Here is a 17,023-nt window from a genome sequence, read left to right on the forward strand (position 1 = left end):
GAGAAGAGAGAGAGAAGAGAAAGACAGGAAAGGGGAAGAGCTAGAAAGAGATCTAGTGTGGTGGTTCACCTCTGAGCTCTCATCTCCTTGGGGTCAAAGTAGAGGTCGGAAGAGGATTCGGTGTCATCCCAGCGTCTCTCCCCCCTCTTCCTCTCCCTCTTCTCCTCCCTCCGGTGCATCTTCATCATCTCTTTCTCCTTCCCCGACTGGATGGTCACCTGACAGCCATACGTGGGCTTGCTGCTCCCCTCTCCTCCACTTCCTTTACGGCTACCATCTAAACACAAGAATAACAGAGACATCAGTAAAAGGTTACAAACCGACAGAGATGGTCCCAAAGACCAACGTTTCTATGAGCTAGGCTACTATGTTGTCTTGTGAAATTAAGCACTTATAATACGGTAACTAAGTACGGAATAGCATGTACAGTACTGTAACACACTTTTCCACCGCCTATAGTATACCGCCTATACTACTGTCCCGTGTGGCTCAGTTGGTAGAGCATGGTGTTTGCAACGCCAGGCTTGTGGGTTCGATTCCCACGGGGGACCAGTACGGATTTTTTTTTTTTTATGAAATGTATGCATTCACTACTGTAAGTCGCTCTGGATAAGAGCGTCTGCTAAATGACTAAAATGTAAATGTAATGTAAATGTATACCGCCTATACTATACCACCTATATTATAGCTGTAGGTCTAGGTGAAGTCCCCCCACCATCTACTCTTCAACTGTGCTGTTTTTCAGACATGGTTGCTAGACTGGTCAATAGTTAATGGTGAGATCCGAGCTGCGATGCAACAGGACTGACAAGTGGCTGTGTGTGTTTTTCCAGACTGCAACGACCATATCTCTTCAGATTCTGGTAGCCACCAGGTGGAAAGGACAATTTCTAACCCCAGGACCTCAGCATTAATTCATATTGTAACGTGTGTGTGTGTGTGTGTGTGTGTGTGTGTGTGTGTGTGTGTGTGTGTGTGTGTGTGTGTGTGTGTGTGTGTCCTTTACTTTACTCGGCATGGGTAAGGGCCCACAGGAGACCACCAGCTTGTTGTTGAGCAGGGAGAGCGAGCATCACAGGAGCAAAATAAACGCTAACAGCATACAAGTACAAGAGACGTGAGTAAAATCCATAACTACTTCAACAGAGGACCTAAAATCCCAGGGTGGCCTAGACCCTTATATTTCTAGTGTGTGTGTGTGTGTGTGTATATACACTGGACACTAGGGTTTAATATTTTCCAGAGAATTTACCAATTTACCTTACTGAGAAAATTGCAAGAAATTACCAGTATCCTGGTAAAACTGCCATGATTATACCATTGTAAATGGAGAAATAGACCATTTTAATTATACACGTTTGAATAAACTCAAAGTTCTCTCAAAGTCACCACACTTTCATTGACGTAGTCTAGTTTTAAATTATTATTTTACCCAGGTAATACATTGGCTTTGTTGTTTTCAGTAGTCCATAGTAGACAAATTCACAACAACAAAAAATGCAATACAATGTCGGAGTCTAGATATTTAGCTTTGAATGTCCTGATCAGTCCTGATGTTCCCAAAAACTCCCCTCTAACTGGATTGAGTGGGCGGTGTGGGGACTTGGTTTAACACATAGGTGTCAAAAGTGCTTCAAATATAAAACAGTTGAGATTATTTTGCAGAAAATAATAATGTTCCTTGAGTTGTCAGAGTTTAGCATGACGAAAAGTAGCTAACAGCCATGCTCTGTGCTCTCTCATGTCTCGTCACTGAGCAGCACAAGAGGAGCTGTTGCTATATACACAGACATCCAGAGCCGCCATGAGGAGAGCTCATGCACAGCGAGCAGGGAGCGAGTGACACACGGAGTGGAGCAGCTAATGGATTTAATAACGAAGGAAGTTATTTCTAATTTCGGGTTTGGGGCAAAAGCAAATCGGGCCTGGGTAGGGCCTGAACGTCGCAGGCATGGGGTAGGGCTCGGGCAGGGCTCTAGTAAACATCACAGCAAATCATTTGAATTACACGTCCACCAATGGTTGAACAGCCCGAGACAGTCAGCTAGTACGTGCTGATTTCTGGGAATCACTGGCAAAGAAGAGAAGGACGGAAGTGCAAAGTCTCGCATGGTGACGGAATTTGACTTTTTGACAGACGGGGTGTTTTGATATCTATGATGCAACCATACAATAAATTATGATATGTTGATGGTATTTCGAGACCGTATGCATGGTGGATTGACTAGAAATACACATGAAAATGGATTTAGAGTAAAATTCCCCTTTAAAAAGGTAGCCTAGGTCTATGGAGGACTTTTGGCCGACTGGTCAAATATTATGAGGTCCAGTGAAAATGACATTTGTTTTAGCTTACCTCAGCATTTTCTCTCCCATTGCAACTGGCTTGCGGGGGATTTTGGAAGGTTGTGGGTGTTTTTACCTCATGATAACCTGCTTATTGTGGTGACTGTCACAGGAAACATCAGATTCTAAACAAACAGGCCTAGGCTAGCGGAGATTCAGCACCATGGATAGCTCAGTTAATCAACTGCCCGCAAATCTGACCAGTAGCCCACCGTGTGCCCGCTTTTGTAATCATAACATCATGAAACAATGGTTCAAATTTCCTCAAGCGCTTTTGTGGACACAGTATCTGCCGTTTTGTGATTAGCTACCGTTTATATTTCAGCCTCTGCCAGTGCCACGTTAGTGGAGATTTGAATGTGAGATGGAGATTGGACATTGTGTACGGTAACGGCATCGAGGTCGCCTGCACATATAGTATGCAATTACATTTATAGAAGCCATGCAGCCTAAGGGATGTTTTCTATTGGGGACTTTATGATGAGTAAATATGGTAGGCTGCTAGCGTTGACTGGTTTAATGTATGAATGAAGCCAGAGAGTTGATACTGTATATCGCACGTGCATATTTTGTATTTTTGCGGCTCAGCTTATTTACCCTTCTCTTTCTCTGCATATCCTCTCACCAGTTGTGATGCGTTGAGGGAATCTTGGGCATGGTGGGCATGGTAGGCTATGGCCATTTTTGGGGCGCTGATCTGTATAGCCTGTAGGTCTACTTGTTCTTTGCAATGGAATGGTAGGAGAAGCCATTGCACGCAGCGCTTTGAATTGATGGCGACTTTGTGTAATAGGTCTACGGTAGGCTACAACAGCACACAAATCACACACTGAGCGCTGATGATTGATCATGCAGATAACAGAGCAGAGAAGGCCGCAGAGGAGCCAGACTTACACACTGCATATCATTTAACAGTTCCATTTCATGTCACGCTGTTCATATAAATAATGTATTATTACCTATTCCTTATCCCTCCCTTCCCTATCCCTCCCTCCCTCATCCCTACCTCCCTCATCCCTTTCTAGCTCTCTCTCATCCACTCATGCTACATCTCTCAGAACAGTGATTGCCACCAACTTTTGTGTGTGAAGCGAACCTGAAGACGGGAGGGCCGGGCATTCGTGTGGTTGAGTCCGTTTCGATCGTTACATGGACTCTTAACAACGTGATGAAGCTTTGTTGCTCCTTGCTGAAACAAGCAAATTAGACTTCAGTTGCCTAGGCAACGCCCCCCACAACGCAGCAGCGGCAGACACAGAAAATAGAATGAATAGAACAGTACACTCGCAATAGTCCAAGTCGAAATTCATGTAATAATTAGGAATTCCCCTCACTAACACTTTTTGGTTACTACATGATTCCCTTTCCCATATGTGTCATTTCACAGTTTTGATGTATTCACTATTATTCTACAATGTAGAAAATAGCAAAAATAAAGAAAAACCCTGGAATCAGTGTCCAAACTTTTGACTGGTACTGTATATCACCAGTAGTAAACTACACATTAGCATTAATTCCCAAATGTCTAATCTGCAATGTTTATTTGGTTACGGTCATTTATGTTAATACATTCAATATATTATTATTACAGTCATTTACCGTTCTCATTGTCAGAGTGGACATGTTTTGCAGAACTCACAACCTATGCAACACTTGTGAGAAACAGGTTTTAGTTTATTTCATTCCATTTATGGGTTTTGTCAATGTATTAATTGTCTCTCTGAAATGCTCCTGTTAATGTTGAGTAAGAACGCGCACCTGAATACGTACATGTACAAGTAGGACTAGTCTACCTGGCCTGCGCACAAATGTAGGCCTATAAATGTGCCCAATTGGGGTTGTCTGATAGTATTTCTGATTGTCTTAATTTACCACCACTGAGATGTGGAGCTTCTCAAAGTAATTTTTCCTCGCCTCAAACAGCAAGTAAACAAAGTCTGTTTTTAGAATCAATTGAGAATGACAAAAGTTCCTCAAAGTATTTGGACAATATTTCCAACTCTCTCCCTTTCGATAACCAATCGGCATGAAAGGGAAAAATGTAATGCTCTGATCCAGTGGAAACGTCCTAAAACCCCCGATTACTTATTTTCCCTTGCACAAATAGCCTACAGCTGTGTCTGTCCCGAGCTCACTGGCGCAGGAAACTCTGGGGCCCCAGAATATGTTATACAATGTCTCAGGTTTTCTAGCACAAGTTTTAGGGTGACACAGCTGATGCGTTTCAAGTCTGTTGCAGACAGGCCATGCATAGCCAATGTGATTTATAGGATATTTATTTTTATCAGGATATTTTCTACCTGCAGGCTGCAATGTTTTTGGGTTGGCTTTTGTAGGCTATTTTTACATAGCAATAAAAAAAAGCTACTTTTAGACTGGTATAATTTTCATTTAGATATAACGCAGATTAACCACAGACAATGATTTATAAAAGACTATTATAAATTAAACTGTTCCACAAAAATGTGCATATGAAAATCCTAACTGGCATGCAGATTGGTAGAAATGATAAGATAAATTGGCACTCCAAATGTATAAGGCTCCCGACTGCTGGTGTAGCCTATTTCCGGCAACTTCAGGAGCATAATGGCAGAATCTGCGAAGATCAGCAGCAGCGGTAGGAGGGTAGGGAACAGGTTTTTTTTCTTCTGTTTGGGCTATCTTGATCTTTGGCTCCCTCTTGAATCATTTGTGTCTTATTTAATCAAACAGTGTGCTTAAAGCATCAGACAAGTTCAGCACATAGTTGATTTTATTAAAACATAGAAAATGTTTCTATGTATAGAAAAATACATGTTTAAAAATGTGGACCAATCAATTGTTCAAAAGAAAGACTAATCCTGGTCAACCAAGATTATTTTTATTTGGGAACAGCCCTAGTAGAAATGCAGGAAATGAGCTTTAGATAACCCCCCCCAAACAAGTCTGAGGGAGGAACACCCAGACCCCCCGCTAGGTTACCCCCCCCCCTTATAAAACCAAAGTTGTACCCCTGCATGCACAGAAAGAGAAACACAAACAAAGTCACACACACAGACAGACAACTGGAGGCTATTCATGTCAGGTTTTAACTGACAGCTGGTTCTGGCTGGAACCACTAGTACCGCCCCGCCTGCGGCAACTTCAGGGATCACTACTAAACTGGACACACGGTCGGACACACACACACGCACGAAAACAAACACAGCTGTAGGGTTCGCATGGCTACTAGACTGGGCAGGTCAACCACAGACGTCTTCCCTTCCCGCCCAACTAGAGTCACTTGGCTCCGGTTGCCAGATGTGTTATCGCCGATCTTGACCCGCTAATAAGACCCTTCCTCATTACTACTGCTGCTTTGTTAATTATGCGCAGAGAGGCAGGTTTAATTGGCAGCTCTACAACAGGGCATGCCTCCAATCACCCCCTAACCCAGGGGTGGGCAATTCCAGTCCTCGAGGGCCTGACTGGTGTCATAGTTTTGCCCCAGCTAACACACCTGACTCCAATAATCACCTAAACATGATCTACAGTTTAGAATGACATTTGATTAATCAGCTGTGTTTGCTAGGGATGGAGAAAAAGTGTGACACCAAATCAGGCCCAGAGGAATGGAGTTGCCCACCCCTGCCCTAACTCGTCCTTCTTTACTGGCTGCTGGGAAAGATAATATCACACACAGGGCTTACTGTAAGCTAGGGCTGATATGGAGACTGGGGTCAGTGAAGATTCAAGTGTCCTGAAACAACACTCCTGGCTGGTGAACCAACAAGCTGTGGATGGATGAGAAGAGGTCTGCCTGGGAAACCTCTGCTCCATGGGAGAGCAGCAGGGCTTCTGCCTGGCAGGAGGAGTCCAGTCCCAGACACTGCTGTGCAGAGGAGGCTGGTGGGAGGAGCTATAGGAGAAGAGACTCATAATGGCCGGAATGGAATAAATGGAACTAAGTCAAGTGATTTCCATATGTTTTATACCGTTACATTAATTCAATTTCAGCCATTAGAATGAGCCTGCCCTTCATTAGCTCCTCCCACCATCCTCCTCTGCTGGTGTGTATTCAGGTAGGTCAAACATTCCCTAAGCTAGAGGTAGAAACGTTAATGAACATAGCTAACATATTTCCCTATTGTACTTGAAATAATCCTATCTGTTCTACACAATAGTGTGTTCTGTAATGTTGAACCCTCCTGGACAGCAGCATGTCAGTGTGTTGTACATCATGCTCTCCTGTCTCACCACCTGCCCAGTCCACTGTCCTACACCCATCTGAGCCCTTCCTCTCAGTCAGCCCACTGTCCTACACCCATCTGAGCCCTTCCTCTCAGTCAGCCCACTGTCCTACACCCATCTGAGCCCTTATTCTGTCAGCCCACTGTCCTACACCCACCTGAGCCCTTATTCTGTCAGCCCACTGTCCTACACCCACCTGAGCCCTTATTCTGTCAGCCCACTGTCCTACACCCATCTGAGCCCTTATTCTGTCAGCCCACTGTCCTACACCCACCTGAGCCCTTATTCTGTCAGCCCACTGTCCTACACCCATCTGAGCCCTTATTCTGTCAGCCCACTGTCCTACACCCATCTGAGCCCTTCCTCTCAGTCAGCCCACTGTCCTACACCCACCTGAGCCCTTATTCTGTCAGCCCACTGTCCTACACCCATCTGAGCCCTTATTCTGTCAGCCCACTGTCCTACACCCACCTGAGCACTTATTCTGTCAGCCCACTGTCCTACACCCATCTGAGCCCTTATTCTGTCAGTCCACTGTCCTACACCCATCTGAGCTCTTACTCAGTCCACTGTCCTACACCCATCTGAGCCCTTATTGTCAGCCCACTGTCCTACACCCATCTGAGCCCTTCTGTCAGTCCACTGTCCTACCCCCATCTGAGCCCTTATTCTGTCAGCCCACTGTCCTACACCCACCTGAGCCCTTCCTCTCAGTCAGCCCACTGTCCTACACCCATCTGAGCCCTTCCTCTCAGTCCGTCCACTGTCCTACACCCATCTGAGCCCTTACTCAGCCCACTGTCCTACACCCATCTGAGCCCTTACTCAGCCCACTGTCCTACACCCATCTGAGCCCTTATTCTGTCAGCCCACTGTCCTACACCCACCTGAGCCCTTATTCTGTCAGCCCACTGTCCTACACCCATCTGAGCCCTTATTCTGTCAGCCCACTGTCCTACACCCATCTGAGCCCTTACTCTGTCAGCCCACTGTCCTACACCCATCTGAGCCCTTATTCTGTCAGCCCACTGTCCTACACCCATCTGAGCCCTTATTCTGTCAGCCCACTGTCCTACACCCATCTGAGCCCTTACTCTGTCAGTCCACTGTCCTACACCCATCTGAGCCCTTATTCTGTCAGTCCACTGTCCTACACCCATCTGAGCCCTTACTCTGTCAGTCCACTGTCCTACACCCATCTGAGCCCTTATTCTGTCAGCCCACTGTCCTACATCAATCTATAGTACATCCAGCTATCTCTAACAGGATTGGTTAGAGTGTGAAATTATCCAATATCATAGGTGCGAGCAGCCTCCCGGTAGCCACATATGCATTTCTGTTTGTCCCATCTTCCTGTCCTCCCAGAATGAGCAGAGACTGGTCAGTGGTGCTGACACAGTGACACTACTATCACTCCCCCTCCCGGTTTCAGGAAACAGGCCCATTCCTAATCCCTAATGAAATGCAGTCAACTGACCCACTGGGAGCTGGGGTTAACATGTCTGAATCAGGTGGAACAGGGAGGAAATGAGGACTGGACCACTGCAGCGCACTCAAGTCCCAAATTTAGACAAGCTATTTGGAGAATAAAAATGGTGAGAGTAGAAAAACAAGAATGGATATTAATTAATTTATCAATCAATAAACCTTACGTATTTATGTAGCCATGTTTACAACAACATTTGTCACAAAGTCCTTTACAGTAACACAGCATGAGGAACCACTGAATATGGTTTAATCAGTGAAGTAAATATGTGAAATCCCAACAAGATTGTATAGGTCTTAACAAATTAACCTTGCAGTCTGAGCTAGTGTGTGAAGTAGGCCTTGTCTGTCAAGTAGGAGGACCAGATTGTATCATCCTCCCCTCCCTGTAACACTGGAATGAGAGTAAAAATCATTTAGATGAAAAACTAAACTCCTTGTCAGTGCCGGTCCATCCTCCCTCTCGCTCACTTTCTCCCAGCCCATCAAGACTCAAAAAGACTCTTTTGAATTTTTCATCCAGCCCTCTCCACCTTCACGTCCATTTCCATCTCAAAGGTAGCAGCTCTTCTCCTTTCTTCACACCTACATTTGGGACACGGTCACGTCTGTACCCCCCCAGCCCTCCTCTCTTAGCCCCCGCTGACACTGTGGTTGTACATCCACACCCCTCCTTTCGCTCCCTCTTCCCTTTCATGTGGCTCGCTCACCCGCTCACTCTCTTGCTCTCTGTGAACTCTGTGCTGCTGCGTTCCACATCTATTGGGTTTGCTAGATATGATTGGGGAATTTTCTGCATTCAAATTGAGCTTTTTCCCCTTGTGGCTACAACTTTCTAAACAAATGTAAACAGATACTGAGCAATTATCAAAAAGATGCTGTAGCATGTCGATAGAGCAGGGGAGTAAACCAACGAGGGAGTAAACCAACGAGGGAGTAAACCAACGAGGGAGTAAACCAACGAGGGAGTAAACCAACGAGGAAGTAAACCAACGAGGAAGTAAACCAACGAGGAAGTAAACCAACGAGCTCACTCTGGAATAGGATGCGTGAAGTGGTGTGTGTGCGCACGTGCGTGGTAAGGGTCTGTGTGCGTGCGCGCACGCCTACTGCATGCATGAATGTGTGTCTACCACGTGAGTGTGTGTCTGAATGAGAAAGCGGAACTCTTGCAAGCCACATCTTGGCTCATTTTAATATGTAGAACATGTTCCACAGACAGTTCCATAGTGCTGAGAGGTCTGGCTGACGGTGCAGTGCGTGATTCGCTGCCTGACCGTTTGTCTACAGAGATACCAACTAGTTTGTGACCATGTCAGCAATGATTAAGTTCACCCTGAACAGCTCAAATTCCATCCCTCAGTTTTTTATTTTACTCAGACAGCGTGTGTGCGCTTCATTACTCAAACATGATTTAAAGGCCATAAACTCAGGGAGAGCTTAGAGAAGAGATGAAGAATCTATTCTTTGTCATAATAATTCTATAAATAGAACACTATCCATATCTATGAACCTTCCTGGGAAGCAAATCACAGAAGATAAGCGTCTCACCATCTCCTGCCTTCATCAGTAGTACCAGCTAGCTGAATCACTTGAGCTGGAGTATGCTGCACAGATTTACATTCTCATTTAGAGATCTGTAAAAACAGCCATCAGGCAGAGTACATGTATTTACCAACATGCCGATTAAGGAGTTTGCAATTTGAAAGCTAATCAGCAGTTGACAGACCCTCCCACCAAATCCCACTTCTTCTTTGATGGAATGCAGAAAGTGTGAAATTTAATCAGCCTCTTTTAGCCCCTCCTGACCTCTCCCCTCTGTCGTCAAGGCAACGTTAATCTCAAAAGCCGTCTGGCAGGCAGGTGAACTTTGACAAACGAAAAGAGAAGAAGAAGCCTATCACCACTTCCTCTCCATGCGTGTAACGTGAATTGTGGGTGGGTGGCTGGATGGATGGATGGATGGATGGACGGATGGATGGATGGATGGATGGACGGATGGATGGATGGATGGATGGATGGACGGATGGATGGATGGATGGACGGATGGATGGATGGGAAAAAAAGGAAAGAAGAAGAAAAAAAACAGAAAACATCCTCAGTCTCTCTTCTCTGTGGTCAATACATGACAAAGAGAGGAAGAGGCAAGTAAGCTAAAGTAGGCCAATCAGCTCTTATACGCTCTAAAGGTTTACCACCAACCACTGCCCCAACAGTGTAAAAGGAAGTTAATATATCAAAGTGATTCAATATTAAAAATGAACTTTTAGTTCACCACACTCAGCTCATTTTTCCAGGGGCTGGAAGTGACCTAGAGAAGTGAAGACTTTAGGATGCAGTATTGTCCAGAGATAAAGTATCATGGAACAGAAGTGAGCTTGATGTGAAAACACATAGCCCTTCCCCTAGCCCCCTAACACCTGCAGTTCCAAAAGGTAACGTAAAGAAAAGAGATACTGGTAGGTGGATATAGCCTAATATGGTGGAACCCGTTGTTGTTTGTGTCGCACTGCTATGCTTTATTTTTGGCCAGGTCGCAGTTGTAAATGAGAACTTGTTCTCAACTGGCCTAGCTGGTTAAATAAAGGTGAAATAAATAAATAAAATAAATAACTTCCCCTTAGCCAAATGAAGCACTAGATTGTGTCAAAGCTGGTTGAAATGACATCATCACAACCGGATTACGTCGTCATTAATGACGACATTTCAACCAGTTTTGTACCACTGTGCACAGGCTAGTGATTATCTAGGCTACCTATCCAGTCCCATCAGGTCAGAGACGATTGTGGTGCGCCTACCTGCCCAGTATACCTTAGCTTCATGCCCTGGTCAAAACGACCTGGCACTTGATACCACACCTAGGCTCAGGTACCATAGAACCAACCACAGCTAATTAATGATTTATACTGCTTAATTACACACAGATCAATTGATTAAATACACATATAATGAATTTCACAAAAACTGATAACGATTTCCTCGAGTTACTAAGTCCAACCCTTTAAACCCGTGAGAATTGGCCTATACGGATAGGGCTAAGTTGAAATGTTTCTTGCAGAAGAAATATGAAAAGCATATGTATAACCATGATAGCAACTGAAAGGGAACAGTTTGGCGATTATGAAAAAATATTAGACCAAAGGTGAGGACAACAGTTAACCTGAAACAAGGCATAATTTGAAAGCTTGTTCTATTGCCAACATGACTAGCCAAGTTCTAAAATACTATCTTACAGTTAGGCTTTCACAATGCAATTCAGGGAAAACTGATCATAATTTTGGTGCACATAAAAAATAAGTCATTAAAGTGCATTCAAGTGGGTGTGCCCTAACACATTTTCACAATAGACAAAGATAGGCTCATTCTGTTCAGAACAACTAAGGGTACCATGCCATGTCATCTTATAACTACATCCGACATAGTGATCATAAACGTTTACATGAGTTGTATAATATGGAAATGTGAAGTGGCTTGCTTGTATGACATCCGTAATAAAGAGATGCTCTGCTTTGTTGACACCACACTCCACAAAGCAAGTCCTGCAGGCTCTAGTTTTAGCTTATCTTGATTATTGGCCAGTCATATGGTCAAGTGCTGCAAAGAAAGACCTAGGTAAGCTGCAGCTGGCCCAGAACAGAGCAGCACGTCTTGCTCTTCATTGTAATCGGAGGGCTAATATTAATACTCTGAATGCCAGTCTCTCTTGGCTGAGAGTTGAAGAAAGACTGTGTCACTTCTTGTTTTTATAAGAAACAATGTGTTGGAAATTCCAAATTGTTAGCATAGTCAAATTACACACATCACTGACACACACACTTACCCCACCAGACATGCCACCAGGGGTCTTTTCACAGTCCCCAAGTCCAGAACAAATTCAAAGAAACATACAGTATTATACAGAGCCATGAGTGCATGGACCTCCCATCTTATATAGCGCAAGTGAACATCATAACTGGTTTCAAAAAACAAATAAAGCAACACCTCACAGCACACCGCCTCTCCCCCATGTGACCTAATTATTGTGGGTATGTACTGACATGTGTGACTGATAGATACATTGCAGACAAAAGACTAACATGTAGTGTATTTTCGTTATGTGTAGGACCCCAGTAAGACTAACCCTAAACATCAAAGCTGTATTTATTATAACTCTCAATGTCTCATCTTTCAAAATACATCGAGCCATCTTAATGTACAGCATATCGCTCACTCGGACAACAAAAGTCCAAAAGTTGCCCAATTACTGGAAGGGATGGGGGCAACTTCTTGTAGCGCGATTAACCAAAATGGTGTTTATTTTTTGTTTTTAAAACAACTAAAGCGACAGATGTAAAACTATTTTTAGTCAAAAAAATAATTTCTGTGAGCTAGCTCAATGCGCTCAGTGTAGCGTTTTTCTAGAGATAAGTCTGATCAAACCATAACTGCGATGTAGTAGGGAGCCAATATTCTACATAGTTTACAGCAGAAAACGTGATATTAACTACAATGACCATAATTCATTGCACGCTTACATGTTCGGTCTGTGTTTCTTTTACACCTGCTAAATGCACGAGGTATCTACCTGAAAACACATTATGTAAGTGACAGTTTCAGCGGCCATTAAAGTATGCCTTATTTAATTTGAAGACCTACTAAATTAGTGATTTTGGCAGACAGCACAGGCAGCAGCTCTATAGAGATGAGATGATGACTTGGAATGAAACAAAGTCATCGAATGAAACAAATGTAATATACACAACATCTGAAATATTTCATTAAACTAAAGTAATGTGAATAAATGAAGCTTAATAAGTGCTAAGCAGTAATGGGCAGTCACCACCATCATGGGACTTTGTGTTGTTACAGCATTCAACCCACATAACACATAGGGCATTTAATATTTCCTTTTTAGAATCGAAACTGAAAACTGTGATTATTTTTAAATAATCGAACTGAAACTGAACCGACCTCAAAAAGCACTAATCGCTCAGCACTACAATCCGTACAGCGCTGTGAAGCAGAGAGACAGCGCTGTGAAGCAGAGAGACAGCGCTGTGAAGCAGAGAGACAGCGCTGTGAAGCAGAGAGACAGCGCTGTGAAGCAGAGAGACAGCACTGTGAAGCAGAGAGACAGCACTGTGAAGCAGAGAGACAGCACTGTGAAGCAGAGAGACAGCACTGTGAAGCAGAGAGACAGCACTGTGAAGCAGAGAGACAGCACTGTGAAGCAGAGAGACAGCACTGTGAAGCAGAGAGACAGCACTGTGAAGCAGAGAGACAGCACTGTGAAGCAGAGAGACAGCACTGTGAAGCAGAGAGACAGAGCTCTGATGTCATGTTACTGTACAGCCACTGCATTCCAATTTTGGCATTTATCAGTGCCCAAATGTGCCATTTTCAACCCGTGTACGGGTACGAGTGTAAAGGGCTACAAGTACAATACAGACTGTTTTTTGGCTCAATATCAAATCATTTCTGGGTAACAATTAAGTACCTTACTGTGATTGTTTTCAATGAAAATGGTGGGGGGGGGGAACGACGACAAAAATAGCTTCTTAGCAAAGAGCAATTTCTCATGCTAGAATTTTGCTAGGACTGTCTGGAAGTTGTCCGAGTGGAGCGGGTAATTGAGCTTTGGAACTCTTATTGGTCTATTAACGCATTTACAATTTCAAAGTATTCTCTCTCTCTCACACACAGGACAATCTCATTTTTGGCCTGAACTGGGCCTTTAAATTAGGTGCTTCATTTTCAGTATCACAGCCACCGCTGTAAATGTAGGAAATGAATGACTCAAATAGATAACATAAATCCCTTAGGCTATACAAATATATAGAAATGTTCGGAAAAACGAAAACTCCAGCTTTATTTATATATTTTTTTCAATTTCTTTGATGCCTGCCTACGATTTGGAACCAACGACAACCCCAGCAATGACAAATTGTCCATCCTTATCTTCCCACACACATCTTCAGCTACTCGCAGCTTTGTTCACATTTTAAGGGTTAAAATATATATATATATATATATATATATATATATATATATATATATATATATATTATAGCCTCCAAGCGAAGAAAGCATCTCCAAAAAGAGGAGAGAGAAAGCAGGAGAGACGAGGAGTGATAGTGCTAGCTCAGCATGGGGTTCAGTGTATGAAAAATAAACAGTCAGGCACTGGGCTCACTGTGCTACACAGGGATGAGCTTCAGTGGCATCCAGTAGAATCAGTGGACTACAGGGGCAACAGCCTTAATATGAGCCAGTCAGCTCAGCTCCAAGCTACAGGGGGAGAGCAATACAGAAGGCTGTATAATGTAAAGAGGATGCTTCACTGAACTACATAGGCTACTGTATATACAGAGGAAGGAGCAGATCAGCATAGCTAAGTTACAGCAGGACACATATCCTAGTACAGGGGAGGAGAACGCTTCAGCACCAACCAAGTCAGTGTATTCTCTGGTACTAGCCTGGTCCCAGATCCGTTTGTGCTGGACACTGATCACAGGAGTTGGCAAGACAGTAGAAACAGATCTAGGACCAGGCTAAGGGACAATGCCACCCCTCAGTATAATAACAAGTCTACAGTGAACATGTTGTCCCCCACGTATGACGTGGCGCTCCTTCCTGTGTCAATTATTCCAACATATGTTGTGTGGAAAGACATTTCATTTGCAAGTACCAAAATGATATAGGTAATTATGGGAAACTTGTTTCTCATGAGAAGATGCTTACATGTCCAAAACTCCATGACTGTAGCTCATACGGGGCAGAAGCTATGCCTCTTCAAATGTTGGTTTGGTGGGGGACAAAATGTCTAGTTAGCAGAAAAACTAACGGGCAGAGCTTATAGAAACGTGTTGCTCATGAAGGGATGCATATAACAACACCTCATTCCATGACAGTAGCTCAAACGGGACAGGATATGCTTGTTCAAAGTTCGGAATTTCAGTTGATTACTACAGTACACCCCTTGGGCCAATCAGTGTAATTGTGTACATGCCGGATCTCTATGGAAAGATCACCAAAGATTCACCAAAGTTTCGCCAAAATCGGGCCAGTGCTGTCTGAGATATTGCATGTGACGAACGTACTAAAGGACGGAGACAGAGCTACAGTCCCCTTCCAGATTTCATCGTGGGGACAGTAATACTATACAAGGCATGAGCCAGGTATTTCTCTATAGAGTGAAATCCTACTTTGCTACATTTTCTCTGATTTGTGAGAAGTAGTGGAAGGCAAGAGGGGCAAAAAGAGAGGGACTGGTCTAGTGCTGGAGATGACTATCTTGGACATAAAGGGATCATGGTGCATTACCTCCCCCAACCCCCCTCCCCCAACCCCCCTACTCCCCAAAAACCTAGAGAAATAATGAAGGACTGAGCTAAGCTTAATGGGCTATCTTTAGGTAATAGCTTTTCAGTGTATTGAGCCGTTTGACAATCATGCAGAAAACGAGAGCAATACACAGCTCCAAAACAGACCTGAGGGGTAGGTGATGGGAACAAAGAAATGAGAGAATGATGAGGGAGGGAGGGAGGGAGGGAGGGAGGGAGGGAGGGAGGGAGGGAGGGAGGGAGGGAGGGAGGGAGGGAGGGAGGGAGGGAGGGAGGGAGGGAGAAAAGATATAGAACGGAAAATAAGATAAGGTGGAATGTTGAACCTTTGGGTAGAGAGGACGGTGAATAGCCTTTTCACAGTTACGTGAAATGTACATACAATTAACACATTTTCCATCTTGAATAGCGGAAGGGAAGTATTTGTAATTGTATGCCTTAGTAGGCTACAGCTTTACCAACCTTCACCCATGACAAAGAGACAGGGACACTGCATTTCATACGGTACCTCTCTGTACTAGAGTCCTGGACACCATCAAAGATTTACAGAGTCTAATATTGATTTGTACATCAAACCCTCAGATCTTTAAGGGTTGTTGGAGCTGGACTGTGCTGTTTGTGTTGTAGGGATTAACATCCAAACATGGACCAGGTGTTAAAGGTCATAACCCCGCTGAGAAATGCATAGCCAAGAGTCGACCTTAGTGACCCTATCATACATCACCCTCTCCTCCTCCTCCTATACTTCAGACCACACCCTCTCCTTCCCTTGAGAACACCTTGACAATGATGAAGGTTGGGGGTAAATAAGTATAAAACATTGAAATAAAAAATGCCTAATATTAAAAGTGGTCCTCCAAATGAGGGGTAGTGACAGGCAAAATATTTATTTCATAATTTAAAAAATGTTCAATGATGAATGTCAAGATTTGTCTAGGTAGGTAGACTTTGAATTTAAAACCAATTATCTACAGTTTAATTCATCAACGATGCTCTACTCCACTGCTCTCCGAGAGTGTGGTGGATCTCTGGTTTCTATGGAGATGACCTGAATGCCTCTGGTGCAGGGGGTGGGGTCTGACTCACCTGGTGGGTAGTTGATCCTGTCTGCGGGGATGGAAAGGAGAGTGTCCACGATGGAAGACCTTCTCTGGAGGAGAACAGAGATCATCTCAAATCCCTCTGGGCCCAGCAGCTCAAACAGCTGGATGAGAGAGAGGAGAGAGAGAAAGAGATTCAAAGAGCGAGAGGAGCAGAGAGAGAGAGAAAAAGAAAGGGCAAGAAAGAGAGTAGCAGAGAGAGAGAAAGAGGGGGAGATGAAGAGAAATGTGAGAGAGAGAGAGTGGGAGACATGGTGTGCTTAAGCCAAAAACACTAAAGCAGTAAACAAACACATCCTATGGTTCAACCTCCATCCTCCCCTCCAAACACATGCTTGCAGTGCCAAGAATGAGCACCTGGTAATTACCATGCCCAAAGTAAGTCTGGGCCTGAGACAGAATAATGCTGTGCCGCTTAGCCCCCCAAACCCAGCCACCTGGCACTTAGCTGGCTGGGGACAGCAAAACAACAGTAAACCTGACTGGGCGGGAAGCGATCACTGAGCTAGGAGCTGGCTAGCACAGGAGAGAAACATACAGAAATGCTGTGTGCACAGACAC

General features: G+C 44.1%; 1 protein-coding gene across 2 annotated transcripts in view; it reads right to left on the reverse strand.

Moving 5' to 3' along the window:
* The window catches only part of ascc3 (activating signal cointegrator 1 complex subunit 3), a 163,610-nt gene that overhangs the window by 135,918 nt on the left and 10,669 nt on the right, over window positions 1–17,023 (reverse strand). For both annotated transcript variants that reach the window (XM_045718629.1, XM_045718630.1), the window contains exons 6-7: window positions 16,449–16,566; window positions 70–277 (exon numbers count right to left, since the gene is read on the reverse strand). In XM_045718629.1, coding sequence (XP_045574585.1) covers window positions 70–277; window positions 16,449–16,566 — 326 coding nt within the window. The remainder of the gene's footprint in view (window positions 1–69; window positions 278–16,448; window positions 16,567–17,023) is intronic.

Source organism: Salmo salar, chromosome ssa05, assembly GCF_905237065.1.
Source record: "Salmo salar chromosome ssa05, Ssal_v3.1, whole genome shotgun sequence".
Classification (NCBI taxonomy): Eukaryota; Metazoa; Chordata; class Actinopteri; order Salmoniformes; family Salmonidae; genus Salmo; species Salmo salar.